Raw genomic sequence first — 27334 nt, 5'->3', positions numbered from 1 at the left:
GTCCCGCCCCGGTGGCGTGTGAACCTCCAGCCGGCGACTCCCACTCGTCAGCGGCGCGATCGGCCGCCAAATTGGGCCTCAAGGTCCCCGGCGAACCCGACCGTCCGCCCTGTGCCGTGCCGCCGAGCGGGGGAGGGAGCCGGTCCGGTGCCGGTCGGTGAGCCGTCTGGGGCCGCCGGCGCCGCGGAGACGAGGGAGCTGGGGTGGCTGGTTACGGCAAACTGCTGGGGGCGGCAGCCTGAGGCTATTGGTATTAACGATAAAAGACGGCGGTATTTCCGGGCTAGACACACCCGATGGCCCCCACTCCGTCGTCACACTGTCTTCAGGTGCTCTCCTGTGAAGTCGGCTCGTCAGTTGGCGGCCCGACGAGGCGTGCCGGACGAGGTCGCGCTTCACGGCGCGCTGCGGCCGGCCGAGGCGTTGAACCGCGCTCAGTTGGCCGACGAACAATGCGCACGTGCCCTCAGCCGTGATGGCTCGATTAAATGGCCACGCACGGGGCCGGGAGGTGTGAAAAACGTCCCGCAGCTTGGTGCAGCTCGAGCCGGGGCAGACAGTCGTGAGCGCACGCAGAGTAAAAGTGACCGGTGAGAAAGTGGACGGTTATAGCCTGCGGTGTATCACGTCTTTACCAGCCGCGCTTACTTTGATGTGCTTTACGTCAGCAGTGAGCGTGTGGGTATTGCCGGTAGGAGAGACAAGCCGAGCTCGTTCAGTGAAGTGAGATTTGGTTACAGGTGCGGCGCATCATTGAGAACAGATGCCTCAATTGTCTCCGCCCACAACAATGGCTCAAGGCCATGGCGCAGTCATCTGGCGACCCGGCAGTCCCTCGACAGGAAAAATGAGCTGGTTTTAAAAGCTTAGCCGAAAATAAGGCGAGCTATCCGGAATGCACAAGGCGTGGGTTCACCTTTGTTTACCTGTTATTTCCAGCCGAATTTCCCTTTCACCGGAATGTCGTTAATCCGCTTCTGATCCTTTTTTAAGGTTATATCTCTATCCCACAGTTTCCTCTAAAGCTCGTTTTATCCGGTCTCTCCATTCCGTGACATTCCGTCGTTATCTGCTCTCGCGGTCTCTTCCCCTCTATCCGTTCCCGTGTTCCGCGGTACCCATTTCACACTCCATCGCCCCGGCCATCTGATTGGTCCGTCACGGCGCCCCGGGCTGCCGACTTTTTGTCCCTTTACCGGCCTGTCCGAGGGACCGTCACGGACGGGGAGCATTCATTCTGGCCAGGGTTCATAATGTCCAGGGTACGCTATGCCCAGTGTCAAAATGGCCAGTGCCTTGAATGGGCCAGAGTTCATAATGTCCAGGGATTGCATGGTCCAAATGTGGCCAACTGGCTGCAGATAGGGTATATTCAAAATGGCCAGGGTTCATAATGTCCAGGGCACGATGTGTCCAGTATTCAAAATGGCCAGGGTTCATAATGTCCAGGGCACGATGTGTCCAGTGTTCAAAATGGCCAGTGCCTTGAATGGGCCAGAGTTCATAATGTCCAGGGATTACATAGTCACTGAAAGTGACGTCATTATGTAAAAAACACGGAATCAGCTCAATGCAAAGCAGTGCAGTGCCGAAGGCAATGCCTTAGGAGAGATTACAGGCAATAGTAAATCAAATATTTTTAGGTTAAGTGGTTATGTATCTGGCTTCAGGCCGAAGGCCTGAAGCCTGATGCATAACCACTTAACCTAAAAATATTTGATTTACTATTGCTTGCAATCTATTCATGCGAGAAACTATTTCCTTATCCCTGGTAGGCAAACATCATTACCTTAGGTTAGGTTAGGTTAGGTTAGGTTAGGTTAGGTTAGGTTAGGTTAGGTTAGGTTAGGTTAGGTTAGGTTTGGTTGGGTTGGGTTGGGTTGAGTTCATCCCTGGACACTATGAACTCTGGCCCATTCAAGGCACTGGCCATTTTGAACACTGGACACATCGTACCCTGGACATTATGAACCCTGGCCATTTCGAACACTGGACACATCGTGCCCTGGACATTATGAACCCCGGCCATTTTGAACACTGGACACATCGTGCCCTGGACATTATGAACCCTGGCCTCTTTGAATTTACCCTATCTGCAGCCAGTTGGCCACTTTTGGACCATGTAATCCCTGGACAATGTGAACACTGGCCAATTCAAGGCACTGGCCAATTCGAGCACTGGACACATTGTGCCCTGGACATTATGAACCCTGGCCTAAATAATACGCACCCTCACGGACCGCCGGACCGACACGCGGGGACCACACGTGGACCATCGCCGCCGGACCGGGCCGGTGACCGCGTTCGGTCCCGGACCCTATGTAGCACGGTCCGCAGTCAGGCCGGTCCGCGGTAACATTAGGTCCAGCGGAGACCGCACTGGGAAGCTGTTGACTGGTCGGACCAGCCAGCCAAATTACGATGCGCCGGCCGGCCGACTTACCGGGTAAATGTAGGTGCTCGGCCGCCGGCCTGTCTCGGCGCCGACCGCGTAACTAATGGGGCACGGTGGGGCACCATTACCTTACAGAGGGTCGGCCGCCCGGCCCGCCGCCCGCCCCTTCCCATCCATCAGCACCCCACCCGGCCGGAATGTCGGGCTTTCCGCGGCGCCGTCAGAGTCTGAACTCGAGGAGCACAGGTCCAGTTCCACTCCGGCGCTACGCCCCCCCCCCCCCTCCCACCTCCCCGTACCCAATCCACCGCATCCCTGGTGGTCCCCCGCCCGGCGATTACAGAGGTCATAGGAACCAATCTTCACCTGCCCTCTGCCCTTGTCTGACCCCAACTCTCATCAACCGTTTCCAATCTGCACCCCATTTCCCCTTCCCCTCCCTCCCTCCCTCTCTCTCTCTCTCTCTCTCTCTCTCTCTCTCTCTCTCTCTCTCTCTCTCTCTCTCTCCTTCTCACCCCACCCCACAGGGTCGGAGCTCGGTAGCTCAGGGAGCCGCCGTCTGCCGCGCCGGCCGTGCATGGTAAACAGTGCAGCGTGGTCGGCCGAGCGCCGGGTGAACGGCCTCCGCCTACCAATGCAGGCCGGGCCGCTGGCAGCCCGAGAGGAGCGCCCGGTGGACCGGGAGCCGGGACCGGTGGACCGGGAGCCGGGACCGGGCGACCCAGCCGGCCACTGACCAGCGCCCAGCGGTCAGCACCCAGCACTGAGCTCCTCTCAGCGGTCAGCGCCGCGGTCAGCAACTCAGCGGCGCCCAGCATCCCCGACGCGACGGTGGCAGTGATTGGAAGTTGGAACGTCGTCGGCTGTGCCCTTGCCGGGTGCGGTTGAGACAAGACGGCGGGCGGCGTGACGGTGTCAGGTATCGGTATGATCGGGCCGCGCTGGGGCGGGGCAGACAGGGAAGACCCGGGTCCGCCGCTAGGTCCAGTCGGCTGATCGGGGAGGGGAGGGGGAGGGAGGGGCGGGTTCGGTGAGCCCAGCGAGACACCTCCGCCCAAGGCGCTCCGGAGATGCTCTCGATCTTCGCGAGCTGAGGAATCTGGCCAGGTGGGATAGGTGGGATAGAGCGAGAGAGAGGGAAGAGAGGAGATTGAAGAGAGAGTCGGAAAAGACCGGAGAGCGCTGGTTGGAGGGGCGTGTCTTCAGACCGGCGGCCGATACAATAACAACGTAAGAAAGGAGAGATAAACAGAGGGAGAGGAAGAGAGTGAGGGAGAGAGGCGCGAAGAAAGCGGGCGACTTGTAGGAAACGATGGATGTGGAGAGGCCGCTTTCTAAGCCCACCTATGGAGCATGTGAAATAGAGTGGCTTAGAAAGGCGGCGCGATAAGGATTTGAATAATCTGGAGATCCAGAATGACAAGTGGCGTGAGGTCATTAATCAATATGTTGTTTCCACCAAAGTATCGCTTTTACAACAGACGTCACAGCTGCCTGGCGGCTGGGTGAGACAAGGTATCACCTCGACCGGCCCAGCGACCTTTCGGCACGCCACAGGCCGCGTGGACAGAGCTGGCACGATAGCATCGCCTCCGTCCGGCCGGTTAGGCGGCACGAGGAAGAAATTCGCCACCGCGACGGTGTTAATCCCCACGCGACATTATCTCACCGACTTAGCTAGGAACAACGGTCTGGGCAGCTGGCGGCCATTTCCGGACCGGCCCCGCACGGGCGGCCGGCACTGTTCCGCTTTCTTCTGCACACCGGCCCACATAGGGCAGATGCCGACAGGGCGGCCCGCCGTGCATACACTCACAGCGCTGATTGCAGCCGGGGGCGGGTGCCGACTGGGCGAGATGGCGTCATTATCGGAGCAGGGGCGGCCGGCCGGCGGCGTCCCGAGCTCGTTAGAGTGTCTATCTCGGCTCCCTGAGCTGTCAATCACGTACGGCAATCGAGGGATAACGGGTCGATAAAACCAACGCACCGGAATGCATGGGAGCCGGAGAACGCGCCGGCAGCGGCGCTGCACTCCGGGCGAGCACTGTCTGGCCATTTAGATGATAATGGGTTCTGGCAGCGGCCGACAGGGGTAGGGAGCGGAGCCCGAGACAGTCAGCTGTAGGGGCAGCTAACTGCAGCCAGCGGCTGAGAACAGCAGACACATCGCGTGCTGACGGCCTGTTAATATGCAATTTACGGTCAGATTGCGTGCGATGCGCGGCACTCACCCTCTGAGTTGAACCCGAGCGAGCCGTGCTGCCAAGGAGTGCTGCGCTGGCCCGACGGAGTGCCGGGAGTGCCGGCGGGAGTGCCCGCCGGCACGCCCGGGGTCACCGGGAGGGTTGGAGAGGTGGGTGAGGGCCGCTCGGCCGGCCGGGCACTCGACGTCAGAGGACCCTGGGGGAGACAGAAGGCGTCGGTCAGATTTGGGGCACAGACCAGACGATACCGATCAATCGTGAAAACAAATGGAAAAAGACCAGACAAACGAAACACACGTCTTTCATTCGTTCATATATTCTTTCATTCATTCATTCATTCATTCATTCACTCGTCTTCACCCATTCATTCATCCATCAATCAATTCCCAGACGGCCCTAGAACCCATCATTCTGTGTCATCCAGCCGAGTGTGAGCTGACACCTCGTTGTGACGTTTGTGCTACAGTCTGTCGTCACAAACATACGCAGCTGCAAAACCAGTCGAAAAACAATGAACACAATCGACAATAACATCTGAGCCACAACAAGCCAGCATCTATCATTTCATTCTGATTGATCAGCAGTCAGCATTCCATCTCGGCCCGTCGGCAAATATAGCAAACGCAAGATGACGGAATGCGCGCACACTAACGGACCTGCCTGTTCCACCAAACCAGATTTTGGAGTCGCTCCGAAAGGTCACCAAGCCGCATAGTGCACGTGTGCCTACCAATCACCGACAATCTGACCCGGCAAAACTTGTCCTCCCGTCTCGCCGGGCATTGCAGGAACGGATTTTATCGCTCGGAGAGCCAGAACTGAAGCCAGCTCACAGGAGGTTTGGAGCGTGTTTTAAATCAGCTCGAGGAGTTAGCTCGAGGTAAGGTCACAATGCCAGAATGATGGGACAAACTGTTGTGGAGGTTGTAGATGGGTAGATCGCCACAGGTATCAATAAGTCGACGGACGGACGGACGGACGGACAGATGAACAGGCGCAGACAGGCACAGTCCGACAGACGGTCAGATGACAGCCACAGGGCAGTGGAGAGTGGGGGATGGTGTGGGGTGAGCCAGACCGCACACCACTGACAGGCCGGACACGGCTAGCATTCCCCTGCCGACCACCTCAGGCGTCCTCTGCAGCTGGGAGAACCACCATGCTTCGTCGGTCTACGGCGGCTGCTGAGTAGAGGAGAGGGAGGGGGGGGGGCTGCTGAGGAGGGGAGGGAGGGGACGGCGGTGGAGCGTGACAGAACTGGTCGGGCGTCGGATGACTGGTCAGGAGACGCCGCCCCGCGCCGGCCCGTCCGGGATGCAGAGGCGCCGGTGGTTCAACAACCGGTGGTAACCAGCCAGTGACCGATGCAACGTGTGCATCGTCACCAGGCGACTGATACAGTCAGCATTCCATTCGACCGAAACGCATCGGTGCGCATGGTGTTTTGTGTTTTGCAAATGGTATTTTGTCCTTTGCACATGGTATTCATGGTGTTACTGCCTGTGAACCCGGTCGACATTGCCGCTCGCGGCACACACCTCCCGTGCTACAGTAGCCCCAATGACGTACGATGATGTAATGGTTCAGAGCGGCCGACAGCGAGTAGCCGACATTTGCTGAGCGTGAAACACGACAGGGCGCGCCGGCGCACCGCCTGATGGGCCAGAGATCGCCAGCTGATAGCGGAAAAGCAACGAGTTTTTTCCTCGTTCTCAGTGGTAATCCCACGTCATAAAATTAATCAGGACCACCGTAAAAGCCACCGCGGTTCAGCGCCGTCGAAAATAAAAGGCCAGGTATTCAGGGGATCACTGCCAGAAAATCTGCATAACACCATGCAAGTCACATCCGTAAACAAACCGGCCCAAAACCGGCCAGGCGAAGGCCAACAGTCGCGGTGCCGGGTTCTTATGGGCCGCTTGCAGGATTGTTTCTAGGCGTTGTCATGATAACTACAGTACAGCTCACGCCGTCTCTCCTAGCCGCTTCAATCACGTTGCACCATCAGACCACCAGTTAGTCCATCAGCCAGGCCGGTCCATCGGTCAGCTAGTTTACCAGCTATCAACTCATAGCGGCGACGCGGCTATGGAAGGTTAGGACCCTGCCCGGGCGCCACTGAACGTGACCGGAGCAAAGGGAGACGGGGGTCGGAGACAGATAAATCACCCCGCCGACGGACGCGGGGCAGACCCTGACTAGGGGTGGTGCGAAGGGGAATGTAGGAACGGGCGCGCCGCTGGCAGCAGAGCCGAGAGGCGCGAACGGCAGTCGTCGACTGCGACGGACGGCGAGTGGAGCGGAGAGTGGGCGAGAAGGGAGCCAGGGAAGCTGTGGGGAGTACCAACGGCTACAAGGATTCTATGGTCAGGCACACTAACGCCGGCACGGCAGGTGAGGCGTATCGAGCACGGCTCGGGGGTACGTACAGCGGAGTGCGGTTCCTTGGCGGCGACACCACGAGGATGGTTGCCCGGCGACTGACGCGGCGCCACCATGAGGATGGTTCCCCGGCGACTGACGCGCATCTATTGGCGACACCACGAGGATGGTTGCCCGGCGACTGACGCGGCGCCACCATGAGGATGGTTCCCCGGCGACTGACGCGCATCTATTCAGAGGCATATTAAGCGCACACACAATCGTAAAGGAAACCGGGGAGCCTGGTAGGCACGCTTTGAAGGGTCGTGCAACGCGGCACCCCAACCTGCGACGCGATACACACAAAACACCTGGTTCCGGCCACCCTACAACTCATGCACACACATCAGGTCCGCCGCCGACCCCTCGGCTACTCTGCAACTGCAATGCGTCCGACGCCCCGGCTACTCCGCACTGCACATACATCAAGCCCGCTGCCGACGCCTCGGCTACTCTGCAACTCACGCACATACATACTCATGCACATGCATCAGGTCCGCCGCCGACGCCTCGGCACGCACATACATCAGGTCCGCCGCCGACGCCTCGGCACGCACATGCATCAGGTCCGCCGCCGACGCCTCGGCACGCACACGCATCAGGTCCGCCGCCGACGCCTCGGCTACTCTGCAGTAGAGATGTCCTCGGATATAACTTTTCGGTATACCGATACCATACTGATACCAACTCGGTACTTGCTATTTGATTCCTAATGTGTTCGGTATTTTGTTGGTATAATGCACCCTAGGTTGGTACTTGGTTTTGTATCGGTATTCCGATTTCCGTAGTCGACGTCCTACTCTGCACCGCACATACATCAGGTCCGCCGCCGACGCCTCGGCACCCACATGCATCAGGTCCGCCGCCGACGCCTCGGCTACTCTGCAGTAGAGATGTCCTCGGATACAACTTTTCGGTATACCGATACCATACTGATACCAACTCGGTACTTGCTATTTGATTCCTAATGTGTTCGGTATTTTGTTGGTATAATGTACCCTAGGTTGGTACTTGGTTTGGTATCGGTATTCCGATTTTCCGTAGTCGACGTCCTACTCTGCACCGCACATACATCAGGTCCGCCGCCGACGCCTCGGCACCCACATGCATCAGGTCCGCCGCCGACGCCTCGGCTACTCTGCAGTAGAGATGTCCTCGGATACAACTTTTCGGTATACCGATACCATACTGATACCAACTCGGTACTTGGTATTTGATTCCTAATGTGTTCGGTAATTTGTTGGTATAATGCACCCTAGGTTGGTACTTGGTTTGGTATCGGTATTCCGATTTTCCGTAGTTGACATCACTACTCTGCACTGCACATACATCAGGTCCGCCACCGACGCCTCGGCTACTCTGCAACCCACGCACACACATCAGGTTCGCCGACAACGCCCCGGCCACTCTGCAAATCACGCACATACATCAGGTCCGCCGCCGACGCCTCGGCTACTCTGCAAATCACGCACATACATCAGGGGCCGTATTCACGTCGACTTCGTAAGTCGATTTTCTTTCGTAAGTATAATTTGGTATTCACGTCGACACTTCTTAAGTTTTTATCGACGGAGTTCACGTGAATAAAAAAATTTGCTTAAGAAATAGGTCAAACTTAAGAAAATTCTTACGAAAATGATCGACGTGAATACGGCCCCAGGTCCGCCGCCGACGCCTCGGCTACTCTGCAACTCATGCACATGCATCAGGTCCGCCGCCGACGCCTCGGCTCCTCTGCTACTCATGCACACACATCAGGCCCGCCGTCGTATAGCCTCAGCCACCCCATAAACTCTGCACCGGCATGGGTCGAGAATATGGTATGGCAGGCATGGCACGCGCCACACCAACTTAAATGATGGTATGGCAATGCCATACCAACTTTTCAGGGTAAAAGCTACGAAATTTAAGGATTTCAGTTTGATAAGAATAAAACACGATAGTATTGTTTCAAGCAACTGGCGCCATACCAACTTTGAAAACAATTCTCCACCCATGTTCGCACGTACATGAGGTCCGCCGCCGACGCCTCGGCTACTCTGCAACTCACACACATGCATCAGGTCCGCCCCCGACGCCTCGGTTACTCTGCAACGGCACATACATCAGGTCCGCCGCCGACGCCTCGGCTACTCTGCAACTGCACATGCATCAGGTCCGCCGCCGACGCCTCGGCTACTCTGCAACTCACGCACATGCATCAGGTCCGCCGCCGACGCCTCGGCTACTCTGCAACTCACGCACACGCATCAGGTCCGCCACTGACGCCTCGGCTACGCTGCAACCCTTGCACGTAAGTACATCAGGACCGCCGCCGACGCCTCAGCTACTCTGCAACTCATGCACATACATCGGGCCCGCCGCCGACGCCTGGGCTGCACTGTAACCCCTGCACACATCGGGTCCGCCACCGGCGCCTCGGCTAATCTGCAACCCATGCACACGCATCAGGCCCGCCGCCGACGCCTCGGCTACTCTGCAACTTACAGGCGCCAGGTGCGCCGCCGTCACCTCGGCCCTCTGCAACACGGTAGGCACTTAGCTTACTAAAGCGCATTTTAGTGACATCAGAGCCTGAGTCGATCTGCTGACCCAACGGATCGTCTGTTTTATATTAACGACTCCAGGGTACAGGAAAGCCTCAATTACGCGGATGTGCCCTATGACGTGAATACATACATACATACATACATACATACATACATACATACATACATACGTAGATACATAAACAACAGGTTCGCCGCCGACGCCTCGGCTGCTCTGCAACTCGACATTCTTTTTTTTTCTTCTTCGCCGGGACTGGAAAACAGCATCTCTTTTTTTTTTTTGTCTCAGAGACCAGCTTTAGGATAATGCCCCTTGTCAAAACAGACCACGCATTTCGAGAAGCGCTTCCGAACGCAACCGTGTTGTACGGTACGGCGGTGAACATCTCCACGAGTGACCAGGTCGCCGGCGATCGACTCAGGCTCTGATGTCACTAAAATGCGCTTTAGTAAGCTAAGTGCCTACCGTGTTGCAGAGGGCCGAGGTGACGGCGGCGCACCTGGCGCCTGTAAGTTGCAGAGTAGCCGAGGCGTCGGCGGCGGGCCTGATGCGTGTGCATGGGTTGCAGATTAGCCGAGGCGCCGGTGGCGGACCCGATGTGTGCAGGGGTTACAGTGCAGCCCAGGCGTCGGCGGCGGGCCCGATGTATGTGCATGCTCTAACGCAGACCATTTAGTCACGCCGGCGATTCGATCGGAGTCTGGCAGGCGTAGTTCAGACACGCTATTGTCATCGCATATAACATCTTGCCAAGCGTGACACGAAACCTGCCCGGGAGCCGCTTCAATAGCGAGATAAAGCAGCACTTGTTGACGAGGCAACGTGGGGGGTTGGTTAGATGTGTGCATGTGTATGTATGTGTATGCTGACCCAACTGATCGTCCGTTTTATATTAACGACTCCAGGGTACAGGAAAGCCTCAATTACGTGGATGTGCCCTATGACGTGAATACATACATACATACATACATACATACATACATACATACATACATACATACATACATACATACATACATACATACGTAGATACATATACAACAGGTCCGCCGCCGACGCCTCGGCTGCTCCGCAACTCGACATTCTTTTTTTTTTCTTCGCCGGGACTGGAAAACAGCATCTCTTTTTTTTTGTCTCAGAGACCAGCTTTAGGATAATGCCCCTTGTCAAAACAGACCACGCATTTCGAGAAGCGCTTCCGAACGCAACTTGATGGACATACGCTGCCGCAGATACACATCTCAGCCATTCACCTTGGAGGCTCGGTTTAGCACTCAAGGAGTCTCTTCGTAAAAAGGTCTCAAGTATTTTCTAAGTGGCCGCCTCCGTATTTCTGCAAATCGACATACGCATACATCCGGTCCGGCGCCGACGCCTCGACTACTCTGTTTACACTACACACCTGGTCCGTTGCCGACGCCTCGGCTACTCTGTCTACACTACACACCTGGTCCGCTGCCGACGCCTCGGCCACTCTGTCTACACTACACACCTGGTCCGCTGCCGACGCCTCGGCTACTCTGTCTACACTACACACCTGGTCCGCTGCCGACGTCTCGGCTACTCTGTCTACACTACACACCCGGTCCGCTGCCGACGCCTCGGCCACTCTGTCTACACTACACACCTGGTCCGCTGCCGACGCCTCGGCCACTTTGCGCTTAACACACACGCACACACACACACACACGCACCCCCCCCCCCCCCCACACACACACATACACACCCGGTCTGCGTCATGCATCGGCTGCTCCGCAACTCGACAGGCATCTAGCTATCGACAGACTATGAACTTCTTTCGTTCAATGTCTGAAACACTGGGCTCAGCGGTGGCAGACGAGACCGAACGAACAATCCGCACACACTGAGAAAACAGTTTCTCCATTTTCGGTCTCAGAGATCAGTTTCGGGCTAATGTCCCCGATTCAAAACAGATCACACATTCTGAGAATATTTTCTGAGCAACGCCATTGATCGCAGAAACAGAGCTCAGTCGGTACCTATTTTCGGTGTCAAGCTTTTAAAAATTAGTCTCACTATGAAACCAGTTTCCAGTCCGAACCCCAGTTTCGGTATCGCTTGAATCCAGTATTCGGGTACATGAGCCCTTAGGAAGCCTTACTGAAACCGTTTTAAAATCAGACACATTTGAGGCTGGTCTCAGCGCTCAATTGAGTCTTTATTCAAACTGCTCTCAAAGTGTATTCTGAGTGCAGGAATCGAGCAAGCACAGACAAAATGCATGCAAGATCATGCCCGGACACAAATACACCGACTACGCCGCTGCCTGCCGGCTCCCCAATCTCGAGACTCCGAGTAAGCGTCGCGACACTGCAATCTGCGGCAAGCTGGCAGCCGACACTTTCGCGAACCCTGCCCACCCACGGTAACCCGTGCGAGCAGCTGCCAAATGTGAGTCCCCACATGCGCTGGCAATGCAAAGTCGTCATCCCGCAGGCCAGAACGGAGCGGCAGAAAAGTCATCGGCGCCCGTGCTCACAGGCCTCATGAACAGCACGTGATTCTTAGGTAGGGGTAGGTGCGTTTAAAGTACGCTAACAATGCACCGTTCCTACTTTCCGTGAGGCACTGTGCTTTGCGTGCGGTGCCATCACAGCACCGGAATCCAGGCACAACCTTTTCTACCAGTCATTCACGGCCACATGGCCATACAAACCTTATTTATGTATGTGCGGTCGTATGAGCACGTAAACCGGGTCCGCCGCCGACGCCGCGGCTAAGTTGCGCGCAACATAGGTCTACGGGACCGCTGCCGACGACTAGATAATCTGCAGCACGATATCAAAGGCGAAACCAGGCCACTGATCCCAGATTCGCGGCATTCCATTTTAGCCAGCACCGATGACGTCGGTTTAGGCGCCGGGAAGCGTGCGGGGCTAAACATCACAACCCCGAGGCCGTGAACACGGGGGTCCAAGACCGACACGGGGACAAAACCATCGGATCGGACCCCCCCCCTGACCGCAGTGCGTCCAGGCATGGCTTCACACACACTGGAATATCAGCGAACGACACAGCAGGGCCGCCGGGAACCACAGTCGCCCCTCCCCCCTCCCCCCCCCCAAGGCCGCCCGCGCCGACCGCCAGTCAGAAAAGACAGCCATCGGCGGAGCCAGAGCCGGCCGCCGGCCGCTGGCACAGCCCCGGCACCGCCACGACACCGGACCGGCTGATGAGACAGTCAACGCCGGGGCAGCCGCGGGCCCGCCTGCCGGTACTGTCCGCGGGGCCACAGAGGCCCACAGTGGGGCCGCCACGGTCCTCAAACCAGGCGACAGCGGCGGGAAGGGCCGCCCGCCGCAACCTGATACCAGCCGACGCCGCACGACCCGGCTCCCCCGCTCAGCGGCGTATTTAGAAAATCGCGAAGGGGGGGGCCAAGGGTTTGGAGGGCGCCACCTCACCCAAGGAGGGCGCCATACGGTCGCGAGATAAAAAATCGCTCAGTGGGGGTTGGGGGGTTGGGAGGCGTTTTTTACCATGCCATCAGTTTTTTTTTTGCGTAACCTCGTATAGGTCGTGCTGCATTGATTTTGCATCGTGTGTATTCTTTATACTCCAGGTCACAAAAGGTCAAGTGTTCTTGAAATGCTGCGCCGAAGGCGCGCGAAATTTTTGAAAACATCCTTTTCCTCCGCTTTTTTAGGCACGCCTTTTATACGATCACTGTTCAAAGCTCCTCTCGCTCTTTTACCAAATTTGAATGTGTAAAAAATACCTAAGGGTTGGTCGGGCCGCTGCCACACAAACTGTACAGAAAGCTTGGCTCATGGGTGTCGATGTATAAAAGTTTATTGGCGGTGGCATATCTACGCACCAGATCACCGTATCGGATTGATACCGGAGCGCGAGATGCGTAAACATCATCCAAATTACCTCAGACCAGCCTTCATAGCCTTCTCACAGATGCATACAGTGTACCCACATAACCAGTTTCAATCACCGAAACTTCAGATGCCTGCTGTTGCGCCCGAACCTGTTGAAAATACTTAATCGTAATCCATATAGATGCCATGATGCACGTAAAGTAGGATCAATCCCAAAGACGTGTTTTATGCATCGTAGAGCGTAGATAGTTTTGGTAGGTATAGATACTTCATTCATTGTGCTGAATGCACGTTCATTTGTGGCAGTTATCACAGGCAAGACATCAACTATGTGCAATAGAACGACTAAGTTGAAAAACATGCCAAAGGAGTAAATAAATGATAGGAGGGCAGCGATCAACGGATGTTGCCAATAGGTAGAAGGGCTGCGATCCACAGGAGGGCACTAATAGGTAGAAGAGCCCCGATCAACATCCCGAGTTTCGACAGTAGGGCACCGATAGGTAGGAAGTTGGCGAGCAGCAGGAGGGCGCCAATGGATAGAAGGGCAGCGATCAACAGGAGGGCACCAATAGGTAGGAGGGCGCCGATCAACAATCAACAGGAGGGCGCCACCAGGTAAGAGGGTGGCGAGGAACAGGAGAGCACCAATAGGAGGGTGGCGATCAACAAGAGGTCGCCAATAGGTGGGAGGGCGGTCATCAACTGGAAGTCGCCAATGAGCGGAAGGGTGACGATTAAAATGGGGGTGGCAATGGTGAGGAGGGCGCCTTTGCTCAAGAGGATGACATGAACAGGAGGGCGTCTGTGCGGAGGGCGCTGGTCAACAGGAAGGTGCCAGTGGATAGGAGGGCGGTGATCAACAGGAGGGTGCCAGTGGTTAGGAGGGCGGCGATCTACACGAGGGCGCCAATAGGAGAAGGGCCCCGATTAACATTCAACAGGAAGGACTAGGGAACCAATAGGTAGGAGGGCGGCACTGAACAAGAGGGTGCCAAAAGGGAGAAAGGCGGCCTTCAAAATTTCACATGAGGGCGCAATAGGTAGGAGAGCGCCAATAATTATGAGGACGCCGATCAGCAGAAGGGCGGCAATGTGTAGCAGGGTGGCGACCTACAGGAGGGCGCCTTCGGGTGAGAGGGCGCTTATTTACAGGACAGCGGCTTACATAGGCGACCACCGTTACGCTTAGAGAGCTACAGCCTACAAATGTGGTTGGAGGGCGCCCGAGGGAGCCCTCCAACCGTATTTGGAGGGCGTATTTGGAATGGGCGTCCTCCGAGGGCGCCCTCCATCCGTATTTCCCTGTAAACACATTCGCGATTGGAGGGCGCCCTCCAGTCGCGATTGTTTTTCGATTCGATTATATCACAATTGCATTTGCGATTGGAGGGCGCCTTCGGCGCCCTCCAATCGCAAAGGGCGCCTTCGGCGCCCAAGGGGGGGGGGGCCATGGCCCAGTGGCCCCCCCCCCTGCCTACGCCCCTGGGCCCCGCTGGTCCCCCGGCGGCCACGAGAGGCAGACGACTAACGAACACCCCGAACACGGTCACGTTCCATTAGTGGGTCGCGGCGCCCCCACGCCGGTCGACAGTGAGTCACTGGCGGCACTGTGCGGGGAGTATGGGGTCCAGTCACAGCTGACTCAGGACGGGAGCCGACCTTGGGGTGGAGGGAGTCCCTCGCCGCCCCGGTTCACACTAACTAAGGGTTCGACCCAAACTCACCACCAAGAGCCATGCCGCAATAACAGACCGGGCACCGCCAGCGGAACACACTGGGAACCTTTCCGCATGCGGCATGTGCCCGGATTCGTGGTCAAACCATTAACTGCTCAGCAGAGATCGAGAAAGGTTTGGGCAGCGGACGCTTAGCCTAAGACTTTTTCATTCCATTGGGTGTATTTGGCGTTTTTTAGGGGCCGTCCTACCCTACAAACGAGCCGACGCGAGTGGTTTCGGCCGCTGACAGCCAACTGAGGCGAACGCTTGGTGATAGTGGCGCGGGCAACGGGGGCCTAATCAACTCATAGCGGCGACGCGGCTATGGAAGGTTAGGACCCTGCCCGGGCGCCACTGAACGTGACCGGAGCAAAGGGAGACGGGGGTCGGAGACAGATAAATCACCCCGCCGACAGACGCGGGGCAGACCCTGACTAGGGGTGGTGCGAAGGGGAGTGTAGGAACGGGCGCGCCGCTGGCAGCAGAGCTGAGAGGCGCGAACGGCAGTCGTCGACTGCGACGGACGGCGAGTGGAGCAGAGAGTGGGCGAGAAGTTGGCGTTTTTTAGGGGCCGTCCTACCCTACAAACGAGCCGACGCGAGTGGTTTCGGCCGCTGACAGCCAACTGAGGCGAACGCTTGGTGATAGTGGCGCGGGCAACGGGGGCCTAATCAACTCATAGCGGCGACGCGGCTATGGAAGGTTAGGACCCTGCCCGGGCGCCACTGAACGTGACCGGAGCAAAGGGAGACGGGGGTCGGAGACAGATAAATCACCCCGCCGACGGACGCGGGGCAGACCCTGACTAGGGGTGGTGCGAAGGGGAATGTAGGAACGGGCGCGCCGCTGGCAGCAGAGCCGAGAGGCGCGAACGGCAGTCGTCGACTGCGACGGACGGCGAGTGGAGCGGAGAGTGGGCGAGAAGTTTCCCACCCACCCTCACCTATTTAATAGATGCGACTTCGAGATTCGTCAAACCCACATATCCTTAATCCCGACCATATACCTCGTCGTTATCACTCCGTCGGTGCGTTTTTTAGGGGCCGTCCTACCCTACAAACGAGCCGACGCGAGTGGTTTCGGCCGCTGACAGCCAACTGAGGCGAACGCTTGGTGATAGTGGCGCGGGCAACGGGGGCCTAAGTTTAGCTACCGACCCGCCAGACTCGTCCCCGATCGATGTCGGCAGGTCCGTCTCCATCACCGCATGTGCGCCCGCACGGCTCACACAATGGGTTACAGAACCGGGAGGGACATGTCACCGTGCCCCTGACAGGGTTGAAGAATGCGAGCAGCGCGCCCGGCCCGCGGCACGCACCAGCGGGTTCCGCCCCAGCTGTGGGAATCCGGGGGTGATTGAGGCCAGTCGCCCCCGAGTCCCGACTGTCGAGCGTTGCAGGATCTTGGTTGCAGGTACTGGCTTCACGTCTGGAGCAGCAGGAAATGGTGAGGGCAGAAAAAGATGCAAGTGTAACATGGAGCTAAAAACCACAAACATTTGGTAGACATCAACGGTTGTACAATAGACATTGAGCCAAAGCATTCTGGCTGGATCTTCGTACAACGAAGTCGTCTAACGGCATAGTCTGCAAGCTGCATTGTTTGTCGCTTAAAAAGTACAGTGCATACGGCGCACACTACCATGAACGTCCTGTGTCGTGACTCGTGGATGACGTACGCTGACCACCGAACGTAAAACCACGGCGCGGAACGGATAGAAGAGGCTGAGAACGGCGTATCTGACACCGGCCGAGGACCTTCTCACGCAGACGCCGCCGAGCGCGACCAATGACGGTAATTCACCCGAGCCAGGCCGGCCGACCACACGCCGTGGTGCAACGGCGGCGCAGACGGCAACGTAACGCCATCCTGAGCGATGATGGGAAATAGTTGGGTAATCCAACGTGATTAAACTTTTGGTAAATTCCTTTTTAATGACCTCCTTACAAATTATTTATGTTTTTGATGTATTTAGCTTGATACAAATTTTCGGCCACGGGCCTTGATCACATATCAGTTTAAACACAGACTGTGTTTAAACTGATATGTGATCAAGGCCCGTGGCCGAAAATTTGTATCAAGCTAAATACATCAAAAACATAAATAATTTGTAAGGAGGTCATTAAAAAGGAATTTACCAATCACCTACATGCCTTACATACAAAGAGCACTACAAGAATTAAAAGTGATTAAACTTTATCAGATGATTAATGGCGGTTTGGTCATTTATATCCTTTGATATTGTCCACGCCTGTGTTGGCACAGATGAGGCTAGAAGAACGCGTCAGGTGGTGGCTCACAGCTCATTCGGGAGTAGGAATTCAGGGACTAGAATTCCTACTCCCTCTTTTACGAAATTTTAAGGAGCGTCTAGCAACGGGACAGGAGTAGGAGCTCGGGCGACTGGATCGGTGCACCATCCCATGGCTGGCAGTGGGACATGACTGACGACTGGGGATGTGACCGGCCGCCGTCCCGGCCCGGCCGCCGACAGCACCCGTCACGGGGTCGGCGGCGCGGAACGGCACGAGGCCGCCTCACGAACAGCCCATCACGGCGGAGCGCTCCGTGACGGACGGCCGATTGACGGCAGGTCGGTGCCTGGAATATGGCGAACGGATCCCAGGTCCGTCCCAGGCGCCTAAGTATTTATAGGATCGCTAAGTGCAAGCACATAATTAATGTAATTTATTTTAGCAACCAGTTTATAAGAGTATGCTTGCCTAGTGCTCACTGCTCGCTCTCGAATGTTGCTAGGCATGTCCTCCTGCTCATGTTACTATAAAAACCCATTCAGACCATCGAGATGAAGGGAAAGATATTCAGCGAAACGCGACGAAACACGTCATCGCATGTGCAACGTGCATGCAAGGCGCCCAGAAGCTCGGCATGCAACATTACACAGGAAAGTGAACACAAAACAAGCACCGGTGAAAAACTGGCCTGCACGGCCGGGCATCTCTACCAGTGAAACTCGCCGAAAAGTGAAGCCGTCCGCCGCGGCGGCGCGTCTGTCATGCGGCGGCCGGAGGTTGGACTGGCACGGCTCGGCGGAATGCCGTCGGACCGGGAGCTGGGAGCCGGGACAGGTCGGGTCGGCGGAGGAGCACGTGCCCAATACGGTGCCGCTGAGGAGCCCGTCCGTCCTCTATAGGCTGTCTCTGGGCTGCCAGAGATAGCCAGTCACAGGCGGAGAGACAGCTCGGAGGAAACATCCCCAGAGCGCTGGCCTCTGTGCCACGGAGCTCGCCTTACAACAGGAACATTCGATCCGTATTGCAGACAGCAGGAATTGTGTCACGGTTATCACGGACAGCACACATAACCCGCCGCCCATTCGTCGAAGCCGCGCGGGAAAAGCCGTGCATCGGAGATTTGTTTTGCCGCCGGGCCATCGAACACCTTGGAACAACAGTGTACGATGAAGCTGTTGCCGATATGTGAGACGCGGCAGCTGTCCCGTTCCCACGGGAGCGATTCCCGCGGCGTGAGAGGAATGCACATCTCAGTGCAGTGCACGCTCTGAAGCCGGGAATGGTGAGCGGACGGCAAACGGCCAGCACGAGCATATGGGCCCTGTGACAGCCGGGCGAACATCGGCGGATTACCTGTTTCTGCAGTCTTCTGATGGAACGTGTAGATAAACGGTACAGCTCCAACGTTTTTGTAAAGTGGTTTCCATTCATTTGCTGTGTTGAAGTGTTGTAATGACATACCAGAGCATCAAACTAGTGATAACGGACAATGACCCATAAATGCATTGCGCTCTTAAAACTGCAAAAAAATCACGAAAAATAAAGTAATTCAAAAAAGGAAAAAGGGAGACGAACTGAGAGAGTCCGTATCAATGTTTCCACCAAGGATTGCGCAAGTTGTTAGTGATGAGTAAATAGCCCAGCATTTCTCAATGCATCAATCTCAAATCACATCACTCAGCTACATCAGATCCTCTAGGCTCGGTCTGAATCTGTACCATAGCGTATGACACAATGGCAGACGGATGCCAGTTATCAAACAGTTGTGTCATTATGCAAACGGGCCACTGTGTGCGGGGCGTCGGGCTAGGGTCACAGAGCCGGGGACCTCCGGCAGCCAGCGGCGCGGCCCACAATGGCCCGGGTCACGGTCCCGCCGCGCGCCGTGATGAGTCACGCCGCGACAGTTACGGCGCACTGGCGGGGCGGGCCGTGCCACCGTGACCCAGCTTGACCTTCGGGTCAGCGGGTCAACAGCGGCAGGCCAAACTAGTACAGCGAGGTTCGGCACGAACCAAATCGGGGACGGCTGAAGTAGGCACAGAGGCGCAAGTTGCATTTTAAGTGTGCGCGGGAGAAGAAATACGAAGGTGGAGTATGGGAAATTGCAACCAATTACCAAATATTGATATTGCTAAGGGCAATTATTTTGTCATCTTGCCAGTTGACCACAAGTCAAAACTTGAACATATTACTCGGAATTGCAGTGATAAATAATTCCACAATTGTTTGTGTGAAATAATAGCAGCCTGCAACAGTTGCATTTTGCATTGCAAACAATTTACAGCACCCATTATCTAGCACATTCACGGATGACATTTCACATATGCAGGTTGGCGAGACCTCACCTTGCTGAAGGACGGCGAGTCGTAGACGCGGGTGCCCTCGGCGATCAGCAGCGCCTTCTTGCGCTGCCGCTCCTCCTCGTCTCGGCGTTTCTCCTCCTCGCTCCTCACTATCACCTGCACACCCCCGACGGTGGGTGTTAGGTCCAGCGGGTGGATGATCTCCGGCTTGGCGCGCTCAGACACCGAGCCCACGCGCTCCTTCTCCTTCTTCTTCTCCTCCTTGCCGTTCTTCTTGTCGTCCTTGCTGCTGCCAAACTTGAGGAACTTCTTCAGCGAGAACTTGCCGCGGCGTTTGGGCTCGTCCCGGCGGGACTTGCGCTCGCCGCCGCTGCTGGCTCCGAACACGCCCGCCGGACTGACGCCGTATATCTTCTGCTTAACCTCCTCGTCCGTCATCAGACCCTCCACGTGCCGCGGCATCGACTGCGAGCGCGGCTTGATCAGCACCGTCTCCCGCGAGTAGTACTCGGCGCCCGGGTCGAAACTGACAACGTTCGAGGAGCGCTTCCGCGAACGAGGGCTCACCGACGACGAGCGCATCGATGCCGACGGAGGCAGATCGTCGTCATCGTCGAGGTCGGGTTTGAAAGACGAGCGGCGGTCGAAAATGGCTGTCGATGCGTACGGGTTGCCATCGTCGTGAATGCGGAGCTTTGCGGCAGTCTCGGCTCGAGGCGGGGCACTGGAGGGAGAATCAGAGGTCTGAAAGGTCGTCTCGCCTAACTTGTCACTGGCCTGGTCCCTAGGAACAGGAGCAGGAAGTGCACTTTCGACCTTCAGAGTTATGGGTGGGATGTGTTCAGGCTCAACCTCGTCTGATTTTTGGACAGGCGTTGGCGATTTCTGCTCCTCCTCGTCCTCAGCTTGTTCTGTGGCTTTGGATGAAGCGACGTCTTCAGAATCAGCCTGAACGGGCGAAGGAGCTTCAGACTTTACAGTGGAGGTGTGAGAGCTGTGCTCCCGGTCATGCTCAACATCCTCTTCGATCTTTTGGAGTGAGGTGGGCTGAGTGTCATCAGAGCAGGTCTCCGATTGTAGTGAATGCTGGTTCTTGTCAGAACCCTGATCTTCGTCATGACTAGGCTGATTGGTTCTTGTGACTGCGTCACTGCCTCGCCGACCTGATTCTTGTTCCGAGTCAGCATCACGCTTAGGTTGGTCCCAACTTCCGCTTCCTTCAGTGGCATCCGTAGCGGAGCTCGCACTGTCAGCAGTCGAGGCGTCTTCGTCCAAGGGCGAGTCGGACCACACCCGTGAACTCTTTCGAGACTGGACTTCGACAACGGGACCCTCCTCTGCACCGTCCTTGGCTTCGGCCTGTGAACAGTCCTCTGCAGGCTCCTCAGTGCTGGATGCGTTCTCTGGGGCCTTCGGCGCTGGCCGCTTGCAAGCACCACCATGATGACCGAAAGACAACAGATTGGCAATCGCCGTCCGATTTGCCTCGTAGTCCTTGCTGACAGGTCGCTTTGACTCTCTGTCACCGGGAGGCTTCGGAGCCCGCCTGTGCTCCCGAGCGCCATCACTGCTGATTGTTCTTTTCACGTTCAGATGAGCAGGCGGTTGAGGCGCCGGTCCTCGACCCGATTCAGAATCATTACTAACTGTTCTCTTCAAAGCCATATCAACGGGTGGCTCGGGGGCCGGCCGCTTCTCCCGGCCCGCCTCGCTATCATTGCTGACAGTTCTTTTCAGGTCCTGGTGCACCGGGGGCTGGGGCGCCGGCCTGTGCTCACGAACAGCGTCGCTGTCAACGCTAACAGTCCTTTTCACCTCCTGGTGTCCAGGCGGCTGCGGAGCCTGTCTGTGCTCTTTCCGCGCCTCCACCGGTCGCGGTTCGACGGGCTCCTCATGCTCCTCGCGCTGACGTTTCTCCAGCTCTTCACGCTGCTTCTCCAGTTCCTTCTCCCGCTGTATGGTGCGCTCCTTTCGCGTGAGGCTCTCCCGTCGCAGGGGAGGTCGCGGAGGAGAGACATTGATGGTTAGATGGCTCTGCTCTTTAGCCTCATCCGGTATCGGCTTAGCGCTCTCGACCAGCTTCGTCAAGCGAGTAGACGCATCTAGAACGGGACTTTTCACAGCCACGCACACGGGACCGGACTGCGCTTCATCCTCCTTGGTGTCGCTCTTTTCGTCTGAAGCCTGGGTGACTTGTTCAGGCTCTGGCTTCAAGACTTTCACTGGCTTTGGCTCCACACTTTGCCTGACCTCGCGGTCGACACTATCGCGCCGAACTTCGGGGGAGGAACGAGGACTGTGGTCGCTTTCGACGCTAGTCGCCCTGCTCAGCCGATGTAGCTTGGCTGGTTTCGCTGCGATCTTGGGCTTTTCACGGAGAATGGGAGGTTTGGTCGAAGCGCCGCCCGAAGGCTTTGAGCTAGATCGGATGATGGCTTCCTTTGCTTTCGGAGCTGCTGTCCGTTGGACAGGAGGTGTCGTTTTAGCATCTTCGGTTTCGACCGGTTCCTTTTCATTGTCGATGGTCTTGACTTCCCCATTCATTGCTGGCTTTAAATCGGTGGCAGAAACAATGCTCGACCCGAGAATATCGCTCAAAGTGCTGTCTTCATCCTCTGGCTTTGAGTTCGTTAATGAGTGCAAAAATGAAGCCCTTGGCGACGGTTTGGATGAAGTGGCCCTTGTAATCAATGAATCTCGTGGGTTAATGTCACCTTCCTTGGTAGTATTTTGCGAAAACATGACAATATTGTCATTGGAAGGTGGAAGTGGAGCGTCAAGCTTGCTCGGTTGATGCTGATATGCGTTGGTATGTGCTGTATCGTCCTGTGACTTCTCAGAAAATCTCGATTTAAGAGAGATAAACTTGTTTTGTGACTCGGTGGAATTCCCATTATGGCTTTCTGAGCGCAAGGGCAGCGCAGACACCTTCGTGTTGTAGCCGTTCTGGTTATCAACATCGGCATCAATCAGCTTTTGAAGTGCCGAACTGTGAGTGGACTGCCTTTTCTCCTGGGCGTTCTTCGTCACTTCTTTGACTGAATATCCGTTTGGTTTTTCAGGGAACAAACTGGTACCGTTTGATAATTCGTCACTCACTTTACCCGTTTGTACGTCATCCTTCGAGTTGTTGAACTGTGAGATGTCAGTCGCATTGTCACTCTCTATCACACCATTCTGCATTTCATCGGACGTGTCTGACGTGATTGATGTCAGCGAGGATTCGTTTCCTGGCCTTAGGGTCACTACGCTGCCTCTGTTGTTTCGCGAGAAGGCCTTGTCCACAGCTTCGAGCACCTCTGCCGTCAGAGACCCAACTGTACCCGACGGCTCATCGTCCGTCCGTTTCAACGAATCGTCCCTTTTGCTCTTACTGAGCACGCCGTTCATTTGAATAGAACGACCTTTGTCCGATGCTTCATTTGGTTCTTCACTTTCAACATCACGCGAGCGTCTCAACGGCGATGGAGCCTCGCTGGACGTGCTAAGAGTTGCAGCACTCTTGGGAGAAATGCCATTTGTTGTGACAGAAGAGCTCCTGTTGGGCAGTGGATCGTCTTCCTTCGTATCACTTGGTGGCGAACGGACGTTGGCGGCTTTCTGTATAACATCACTATTGCGTCGTGACACTTGCTCTGCATCCTTTCGCAGCGTGTCCTCCAAGGATCGGTCAGCTCGCCGAGACGGTGCCTCGGGCACCGCCGGAGCGCTCTCTCGTCTGCTCCCGATGGAGAAACTGAGGCGTGTCTCCACCAGCGGCGGAGGGGGACTGGTGGTACTCAGAGTGTCTGTGAACTCAGTGATTGACACAGACTCCCTAGCGAGGCTTTGACTGCGCTCGGAGTCGGTGCTAGTGATCTCAACGCTGGTAGTTGTCCTTTCCTCCAACTTCTTGGGCTTCTCATCGATCAGATCGTCGAGACGAGTTATCTTCTCTGCTATCTTCTTCGTCATCGGATCGGCGGCGGATCGCTTTTCGACCATCTCGAACTTGTTGCGGCTCTCCGTAATGATCTCCCCGTTCTTCATGGGCGCCACCAGGTTCACCTTCACGCCGCCGCTGGACCGCGGTCCCGACGAGAACGGTGCGATACTCACGAGCGGCGTGAACTTCTTGTGGCGGCCGGTGAGCGCGCTCCGCTCGGTTGTCCGGTCGCTGTCGTCCAGCCAGTCCACCATGGTGCGCGAGGTGCCGGACAGGTTGCTGTTGATGGAGTTGAAGTCGGTGTTACGCTGCGTCAGGCTCAGCAGCTGGCGCTCCTCCGGACTAAGGAGGCCGGGGGCTTCTGGCTCCCCGGGCTCGTCAGGTTCGTCCGGCTCATCGTCAGACTCAGCCGGGACGCCGCCCACGCCGATCACCTCGTGCCGCTCGGCGAAGGCGACGGAGCGCCGCTGGCGGCCGCCGCCGCGGCCCTCCAGCACCAGGATGCCCTTGCCGGCCGGGCTGGGTGCTGAGTCGACCAGCGCCCTGTTGACGGCCGAGTGTACCGCTGAGTCGGCCCGGTCTGGGGTGTCCCTGGCCAGGGCGACCAGCCGGCTGCTGGCCAGGCGGCTGGCCGTGTCCACCGAGCCGCCTCGGCCGGCCGCGTCCAGACGCACCATGGCCGCCTCGTCCTGGCGCGACTGCAGGCCGCGCAGCAGCGCCGTCGACTTGAGACTGCCGCCGGCCGGCGCCGTACGGGTCAGCAGGTCGCTGAGCGCGGGCGAGCCGGCGCGCCCCGCAGGGCTGTAGCGGTGCGTCAGCTCGTCGAGGCTGCGCAGAGGGTCGGGCCGAGGCACCAGCGGCGCGCCCGGCGAGTGCTCCTCTTCCGAACGGAAACAGTTGGAGCAGAGATCCTTGCGCCACGAGTTCTGTACGAACGTGCTGCAGATGACTGACATGATGACGGCCTCAGCCGGCCATCGCGCCGCCGCTCACACCGCTAGCTGCACTGTCCGTGATGCACAGAACGCATTACCCATGGAAGACCAACGGTGCTCTCAGCCGAGGTCAGGTCACCGGTGCAGTCCGAGATATCCGATCTCCAGCACACCAGACACCGGAAGGACCAAGCGGTGTTAGTCACCTGTGCCCAGACGCAGTCACCGCCGCTGTCTCACAAAACCGAGCGACGGTTCCTTGCCTCACACACGACGCTCACGACGCTCAAACACACCACTGTTACCACTAGCACAGCTGTCAGTCACCACCGTCCGTGCTCCCCTCCCAGCCGCCGCCGCGGCACCGTCCACACCTGAGCGTCCCCACGTGCGTCGCCCGCGCCCACCACTCGCCGCCGGACACGAGCACCAACTGCCGGCGCCGGGTACCGACCTGAAAACGGCGGCGGCCGGCGCCGTACGCCCTCCGACAGAGCCGGTACGGTCTCTGGCGCCGCGCGGCGGTCCGTCAGCGGGCGGCTCCTCTGTAGTCTCCCCTAGCTTCGCCTCAGCACCCTGGGGAATGCGTCAGGGGATGGTATTCAAGGTCATAACAGGGGAAACAGGGGAGACTGCGCTAATGGGCGGGTACGACACGCAAACAATCAGGCGATTGAATGGAGGGGTGAAAACTTTCAGACCATTTCATTTGGAAATAACACACGACACGATTTTTGTACGGCCGGGATACAAAAATGTCGCATAGCCAAATGGCTTACAATGAGTCACTGTCAAACAAAACACTTGGGTAGGTACCTATATGCAAACTCCAAAAGCTACAATCTGGAGCTCTATGAACACCGACGAGAAAACCCGTAGAACTTTCTTCCGTAGTCCTTTATCTCTAGGAATTTTTATCCGTATGGCCTGTACCATGACTGTATGACTATAGTCTGACAAACCTAAGAAAGAACGCAGGTTGATTGATTCACGTTGGATTCACGTGCCCCTATACATAGTGCCTCAAACGTATCCGAAAACAATTCTATCGCGACTTTTCACACAAATTTTATCCGAAACATGTATTTCCAGTGATCAAGATTCAAGACATGTGCAAAGTGATACAGGCGCTTTAACTCCTTTCTTTCTTAGGCTTGCCAGACTATTAGAACCATTCGTTTCGTACCAGCTAACTACCAACTGTTTATGTCGAGTTCATTGTCAATGTGATAAATGGTGGGTGATTTTGTCTGTCCATTCGCTTTGGGACGGTAGGCATAACTCCGTAGACAAATAAATAAATAAACGCGCCGTTCGGCTAGTTGAGTTTCATGAAGCTGCGGGAAAAAATCAGGTTTACATAAACGGTTATAGGTACATAACCGTTTATGTGAACTTTTTTTTCTACATTGGCGGTTATTTTTTGCGTGGCTATTCTAGCCAGGGCAAAGGCCATATACCTATAGGCCATATGACCAAGGCCCTATGTGCCTTCTAGCTTATGGACAGCTACAATATTTCTATAGACTTCTGGCGGATCCAGGGGGGAGGCATTCCGGGTCATGCCCCCCCCAAAGACCCGAGTTTTGATATTACGCCTATGGCTGTGCCTGGGCCGTGCATGAAAAGAACGAGGCCATTTCGGCCATTTGCCCCCCCCCCCCCCCCAAACAAACGTCCGGCCGGATCCGCCCGATCCGGCTGGATCCGGCGGCATTTATCGCCTTGGATCCGCCAATGCTAATGACAGCTAGAACTTGATAATTAAGCTTAGGTATACTTACCAAAGTCGACGATTTTCTTGTAGTGAAACTGGCATCAGACTTGATTATGATCCTAATAATTCATTAGCTGCGATGCCTAATTATATCTGAACTCAGCTCAGCATTTAACCTGCGCCGTGCCTGCAGGGCCTCGGCTAACATGTTAACTACTGGGGCAAATGCCCCAGTAGAGTCGAGGAATGCCCCAGTAGTGGTCAGGCTTTGCCCAACCTCCACAAAATGAGAATACATCAATATTACCGCACATTCTTTCATTCGGGAGCGGTTGAAGACGTTTATGGCAAGAAATCAGGGGCGGCGGAAGAGGGAGTGCACGGCGTGCAGCTGCACCCTCAATGTCTATACAAAAACATAGGCGTGCATTGGATATCTTTTTGCACCCCATAATCCATCTTCATTCGAAAGAGCGTCAAAAATAATGACGAAATTACTTCGGCCACTTTTTTGGTCAGGTCAAAGGTCAGGTCATGGTGAAGGCCAAATTTCGCCGATTTTCAGGTCGAATATCGACAGTTTACAAGATGCCGACGCATAACTCGGGAACCAGTTAGAGCTACAGCACCGCGGAAAAGCGCATTTGATAGCCCACAGATAACAGTAGTACTACTGTTATCTGTGGATAGCCATATTATGATATCAGCATGCTTTCTGGTTATTTCTCTTAGATTTGACCTAACGTCAACGGTTTTGCCTGCAAGGGGCAAAAACTACCAAAATAGAAGATGTCATGCCTTGCACGAGCTTTCTTTTACCGACATCGTGTTCCTCTCGTCAAGACGCATCAAATTAACTACAATTTCACCTTGAAGGTCAACGTGGAAATTCGACCTCAGGTAAGGTCATGATCTGACCGGAAATTGTCATGTTGCATATCAATCGATCTGCATCGTCGAACCAAACACAACTAAGGCATTTTCATCGCTCTAGCATGCCTCTTTCAAGTTATTCGCGAAAAACTGTTAGATACCATAAACCATTCGTGAACTGAGA

At 56.1% G+C, this 27334-nt stretch overlaps 1 protein-coding gene across 1 annotated transcript in view; it reads right to left on the bottom strand.

Moving 5' to 3' along the window:
* LOC122381641 overlaps positions 1–26416 on the bottom strand; it is a 62182-nt gene extending 35766 nt beyond the window's left edge. The window contains exons 1-3 of the mRNA XM_043366053.1: positions 26345–26416; positions 19743–25136; positions 4627–4795 (exon numbers count right to left, since the gene is read on the bottom strand). Of these exons, the coding sequence (XP_043221988.1) occupies positions 4627–4795; positions 19743–24581 (5008 nt within the window). The 5' untranslated portion in view covers positions 24582–25136; positions 26345–26416. The remainder of the gene's footprint in view (positions 1–4626; positions 4796–19742; positions 25137–26344) is intronic.
* Between the last annotated feature and the right edge of the window lie 918 nt (positions 26417–27334).

Source organism: Amphibalanus amphitrite, unplaced genomic scaffold (genome assembly GCF_019059575.1).
Source record: "Amphibalanus amphitrite isolate SeventyFive unplaced genomic scaffold, NRLGWU_Aamphi_draft 000124F_arrow, whole genome shotgun sequence".
NCBI lineage: Eukaryota > Metazoa > Arthropoda > Thecostraca > Balanomorpha > Balanidae > Amphibalanus > Amphibalanus amphitrite.
This window is presented reverse-complemented; position numbering and strand designations above follow the sequence as displayed.